The 6,703-nt window shown below is 33.0% G+C and overlaps 1 protein-coding gene across 1 annotated transcript; it reads left to right on the top strand.

Annotated features, from left to right (window-relative positions):
- Positions 1 to 539: 539 nt before the first annotated feature.
- LOC145097087 (alkane hydroxylase MAH1-like) lies at positions 540 to 2,445 on the top strand. Its single transcript, XM_079034587.1, has 2 exons — positions 540 to 1,793; positions 1,880 to 2,445. Exons 1-2 carry the CDS (start codon positions 588 to 590, stop codon positions 2,198 to 2,200), a joined length of 1,527 nt encoding a protein of 508 aa, XP_078890713.1. The 5' UTR covers positions 540 to 587; the 3' UTR covers positions 2,201 to 2,445.
- The last annotated feature ends 4,258 nt before the right edge of the window (positions 2,446 to 6,703 follow it).

The raw sequence follows: 6,703 nt of genomic DNA, 5'->3' as shown, positions 1-6,703 counted from the left end.
TCCTAAAACTTAAAATACAAAATCTACGATAAAAAAGTAGAAGAACAAAGAAGGTGGGCTCATATTAGACATTAGTGGTGACTGGTGAGAAGCCCAAAACCAAGGATGGTAGTGGCCTCAAATTGAGGTCCGAATTGGCTTTGTATGTGTTAAAAAAAATTTGAGAGTGGGAGTTAAAACCCCAAGCCACGTCAAATAAGAACCTTAATACACAATAGATTAAATTTTATTATCATAAAATATAATGTTTTGGTGTTCAATGTTCAATGACCATTGATTTCTTAAATAAAAAAAAACATTTTAATTGTTAAATATCTCATGAATTAGATTTAAATTATTCGATTTTGAATAGATGGTAAGAAATTTTTTGATAGAGTATTATGAATATTGTGATTTCATTAAACTCAAAATGTATTTTGCATGCTTAAGTTGGTAACTTTATACAGAAAACAAAATTGCCTTTTTTATGACTCGTCAGTACATATCACGCAACAACCAATCAAACTTGTCACTTCATCACCGATACAAATACTACGCATCTGCTCATCTAATCATCTCCAACATAACTAAAGTAACCACACAAAGAAATGGTGCTCCCCTTCGGCTACTGTGAGATCATCCTCGCAGCAATCTGCTACTACTGTCTCTCTGTTTTCCGGCAACGGCACGCGATGATATTTGAGTGGCCGTTGGTAGGGATGCTTCCAGCACTGCTTCGTCGTGTCAGCAGGATCCACGACCTGTGTATCCATGTTCTCAGCCGCACCGGCGGCACTTTCTTGGTCAAAGGTCCAAGGTTCCTTCACATGGACATGTTGGGTACCGTTGATCCCGCCGATATCCACCACATCATGAGCTCCAACTTCTTGAATTTCCCAAAAGGCGAAGAGTTCAAGGAGATTTTTGAACTTCTCGGAGACGGGATTTTCAATTCCGATTACGAGTTGTGGAAGAGCCACCGGAAACTTATCAATGCTTTGATTAGCAATATGAATTTTCTGCGGTTCATTGCTAAGATGAACAGGGAGAAAGTTGCTAAAGGCTTGATTCCGGTTCTTGACTATGTGGCGTCAACAGGGGTTGTGGTCGACATCCAAGATGTGTTTCAAAGGCTAACCTTTGACACTACTTGCATGTTCGTAACTGGATACGACCCTGGTTGCTTATCTGTTGATTTCAAAGATGTGCCGTTCTCGAGAGCCATGGACGAAGCTGAAGAAGCCATCTTCTCACGTCACATCCTTCCAAAAAACGTGTGGAAGCTACAAAGGTGGCTAGGTGTTGGGAAAGAGAAGAAACTTAAGGAGGCACGCGAAACCTTAGATGATGTGATAGAAGGTCTCATTTCAAGAAAAAGAAAAGACTTGAGTGAAGGAATCGTGTCAAAAGATGACTCAAAGGGTATCGACATATTGACTTCATTGATAACGTGCGAGCCTGAATGCTTCGGTGATGGGTTCAAATATGATGATAAGTTCTTAAGAGACACTATCTTGAATTTGATGATTGCAGGGAGGGACACAACAAGCTCATCCCTAACATGGTTCCTTTGGCTTGTTATCACCCACCCAAACGTCGAGAAAAAGATTCGAGAGGAGATAAAGGCGATTATCCCAACTTCGGAAATGAAAAGTTTTAAACTTTTCGAAACAGAGGAAACTAACAAGTTGGTTTATCTACATGCCGCGTTTTGCGAAGCCTTAAGGCTATACCCACCTGTTCCATTCCAGCACAAGGCTCCGGTTCAACCTGATGTTCTTCCTAGTGGTCATCGTGTCTATCCCAATATGAAGGTAGCATTACTTACTTCTTCATAAATTAAGCTGAATGCATGTGTGTTCACAGGCGCTTGTTTTTGCATATATACCTTGATTTGCAGATTATGTTTTCTTTGTATGCAATGGGGAGAATGAAAACCATTTGGGGGGACGATAGCTGGGAGTTCAAGCCGGAGAGATGGATCTCCGACAAGCAGATGATAAGGCATGAACCGTCGTACAAATTCTTGTCGTTCAACGCTGGCCCAAGGACTTGCATCGGGAAACATGTTGCATTCACTCAAATAAAGGCCGTAGGTGCGACCATTTTACACAATTACAAGTTCGAAATGGAGGAAGGTCACGTAGTGGCTCCTAATGTTTCAGTCATTCTTTACATGAAACATGGACTCAAGGTTAGGGTCGCATGTAGATGGGCTTGACGTCGTGGAAGGGTAATTCAGTTTTAACCACCGTGTTAAAAAAATGAGTAAAAGAACATATGGTGTTTTCCTTAGTATTTTTCGAAAAAGTATGGCTTTTATTTTAAAGATTGAAATAAGTTGGTTTAAAAACTCAACCGCGGATAGTTTATATGATTTTATGGTTTGGTGTGTATAAAAGTGTACAACCCCTAGAAGGTAGTATATGTAACATGTCCATCATGGTAGTGAAATAAACTTCGTTTTAATAATTATCAAGTATTTATTTTTTACTTATTCCATGGGTGCATACACATATAGAATCTTTGGCGAAAATCGATTAAATTTTCAGAAAAATAAGAAATAATCTTGTCATTAGATTTTCAAGATCAATTTCAAAAATAAATACGGTGGTAAATTTGTAATACTATAAAAAATTCGTTGCTTTTAACAAAGGTCGTTTCTCAAGGGTAATTTTAGGATTTTTGTAAAATAGAAGCTGATTTTTCCGTAGTATATATACATTTAAATGTTTATTTCGTATTTAAATATATAAAAACAAAACTTATATTATTTAAAGCAAACCTTTCGATTTATGAATTGAATAAATAAATAAATAAATAAATATATATATATATATATATATATATATATATATATATATATATATATATATATATATATATATATATAGGTAAAAGTTCATTCAAAACCATGTTAATTTTGTGAGACATGGAGACCAAATCCTATTCACACATCTTGGAGATCAAGAAAATAAAAAATAAATTATAAAATGCAAAATAATATTAAAATCCAAAAAAAATTAAATATTATTTTTATTATTTAATTTATCCAAAAAAAAATATAAAAATTTTTAAAAATTTAAAAAAATCACCGTTTGTTTTCAAAATTTGAGTGAAATATTCTAAAAAAATATTACACTATAAATAATCAAATCGAACTTTTAGAATATTAGAACATTCTAATATTATACTAAAATTGATGAATATGTTAAAATATTCTAATATTATACTTGAATTTTTGGATTTTTGTTAAAATATTCTAATATTCTATTAGAACTTTTTGAATATTTTTAGTTTAATATTCTACTAAAATATTCTAACATTTTAAAAATTCATTTTGAATATTTACAATATAATATTTTAATAGAATATTTCATGTATTTTTTTGAAAAAAAACAAACTTTTTTTTATTTTTTATTTTGGATAAAAATATGACGAAATAATATTTTTTTTTAAAAAAATTCAAAAATTTTCATTTATTTTGCATTTTGAAAATATATATTTTTTTTATCTTCAAAATGAATAATTAGAATTGTATCTCTATGTCTCACAAAATATGATGGTCTCACGTGAATATATATATATATATATATATATATATATATATATATATATATATATATATATATATATATATATATATATATATAAACTAGATCATGCAAGGACTCTTTTTTATGATCATTTTTATGATCCATGATTAAATTTTAATCATTCAAAGTAATTTTTTTTCTCCAATATAATATTATGCTCAATTTTATGATTTGTATTTTTTTAAATTTATTTTCAATTTTTTAAGGTGTCATCACGAGTCCTCAACGAAAAAAGAGTCGTCACCGGAACTGGACCATATATATATATATATATATATATATATATATATATACACACACACACACACACGCACACGCATATAGATACAGAGGGGAGGGTTCAATTGAGAAAAAAAAGTTGATAATGAAGGAATAAATCTGGGTCACTCATTTCAAATCTGCCGCTTAAACACTCCAGTGTACCAGGCGCCGGAACATATCATATTCATATATGAATACGTATATGGATAGGTATATTCATTTATGAATAAGTGTATTTATATATGAATAAGTATAGCAAAACTGCTTATTCATATATGGATATGGCAACGGTGGGTAGTGGCGGAGGTGGCAGTGGTTGGTGGTTGTTGGATGTGGTGGTGGTGGTTGGGGGCGATGGTGGTGGTGGTTGGTGGCCGAGGGAAGTGGTGTATTCATATATGAATACAAATATATTTATATTCATGTATGAATATTACTCAACTTCTATTAGACCAGTACACCGGAGCCAGGGGCAGAGCTTCAAAATTTGATTTGGGGGGCCGAAAATTTAATATGTATAAAAATTGGTAAACAAGGGGGCCACAACCAAAATTTTATATTTTTGGGCCTAAAATGTATAAAATAAAACTGTAAGGATTGTTTCTAACCAAAAAATCAAGGGGGGGGGGGGGGAGTCCCCCTTGCCCAAATAATGCTCCGCCAATGGCTAGAGCATTTTTGCGCCAAAAATAAATGATTCAGTGTTAACTATTCCTCAATTCTTAACTTTTTTTATTTTTCTCAATCAAACTTACTTATATATATGGTGAGGTTTAATAGATAACCATTATTAAACAAGGAACCAATGAACCAACTTTGTTTTTTTAACTTTTAGAATTTATTTTTTATAATAATAAAAAAATGCAATTCATAACTTTTATCCTTTTTCCAATGATATCAAAGTCGATAATTTTTTTTTTCAAATTCACAGTATGAGTCTGTGCATATTTACAATGTGAATCTGAATTCACACGGTGAATCCGAAAAATATATAAGCATCACAATGTGAAGTTTTAAGTTTAGATATTTTTAGTTTTTTTTTCAATAAAGAATAAGTTCAAAAACTTGAAAAAATATTTCGTTCATTGGAGAACCATATATATATATATATATATATATATATATATATATAAAGGTTGTAGAAATCCCTCGACGTAGACTAATCGTTGGACTGGGGTCAAGGGATTAATTGGCTAAACGAGGATTAATCGGGGACCATTAAATATTAAAAAAAGTATTAAAAAATTAATAAATCAAGGTTGTAGAAATCCCTCGACGTAGGCTAATCGGTGGACTGGGGTCAAGGGATTAATTGGCTAGACGGGGATTAATCGGGGACCATTAAATATTAAAAAAAGTATTAAAAAATTAATAAATATAACATTAGTCATAATAATATAAGTAAACACAAATTATAACACACAAATATGAACCTAGAACAAAGAACAGCATTTTAACCACATTAGGCATTTCATCAGCACATTGTATGCATGTTGATAAACACAAATTATAACACACAAACATGAACTTCTTATTTTCAGTATACATACAACTGCTTATTTCCAATATACAACTAAATAGAATCAAACCCAAACACAAATTATAACGGATTACAGATTCACAAATTCACGAATTCACAACCAATATATAACAAGAAGAAGGAGAAGAAGGAGCCTAAGCTATTAAACTACAATATGTTATTGTTACGTGTTTCGTGGTTTGATGGGGCAGGGGCGACTGGTCACGATGATTGAGAACGAGAACAACCAAAATTGCGATGGCAGTTGATTGCTTCTCAATGTTTCGTCAAACAACAAATTAACAAGCACTTCGTCTGATTCAATCGCTGACGAGAGGGAGAGAGAGTCGATCATGTGAAATCGACGAATTCCGATGAAACGATGAGCCGATGATACATGAAGCGATGGGTGAGGCTCCGTCGATTTCGAGCAGCTCTCAATTCCGACTATTTTGAGTTTGAGCAACTCTTGATTCCTATGCTTGTTCTTCAGCTCTGAATTCCAATGCTTGTTCTTCAAACCGAGAATCCCAAACATCCTCTATACATACGAATAAGAAAATAGAAGAAGAAGAGAGAATGAATTGTTGATTTTGAGTTTGAGCAGCTCTCGACTATATTAACTGTGTTTTTTCAATTGAGTATCCCACATCATTGTTGGGATAAAAAACCAAGGGCAAACATTCCTATAAAAAAGGTAGAAGGCCTCACTGAAATTCAGATCCAACCATGCTTTGGAGGCAGCGGTCTCTTTTGAGCCTAATTTTGGGTCTGATTTAGTCCGATTTGGACCGAATTGGACCGGCTTTGACCGATATTGATCAAGGACAATTTTTTTTCCCTTTAACCCTTATTCGTAGGCGGTTGGAGGTAGCGCCTAGGCGCTGATTAATCGGCCGCCTAGACCGATTTTTACAACCATGATACATACACACACACATATATATATATATATATATATATATATATATATATATATATACAAGGTTCTAAAAAGCTCGCCATGGCTCCGCCATGGCACGCCACGACTCCAAGGCTTGCACCTGCCGCCAAGCTTTGCAAAAACGCCGCCTTAACTCATATATGTGTATAAAGATGAATAATAACTGAAAATGCATATAAAAATATGAATTATATAGAAAATTGCTGCCTTAAGTCACGCCTTACAAACGTTATGACTCGCCAAGGCTTGGAAAAGCTTGAGGCATGACATTGCCGCCAAGTCACGCCTTAAGTTATTTAAAACCTTATATATATATATATATATATATATATATATATATATATATATATATATATATATATATATATATATATATATATATATATATAGGGAGGGTTAATGCGA

Source organism: Lactuca serriola, chromosome 4, assembly GCF_051521515.1.
Source record: "Lactuca serriola cultivar US96UC23 chromosome 4, Lser_US96UC23_V15, whole genome shotgun sequence".
NCBI classification, from domain to species: Eukaryota; Viridiplantae; Streptophyta; class Magnoliopsida; order Asterales; family Asteraceae; genus Lactuca; species Lactuca serriola.
Note: the sequence above shows the minus strand (reverse complement) of the source record. Positions and strands in the feature narration are given on the sequence as shown.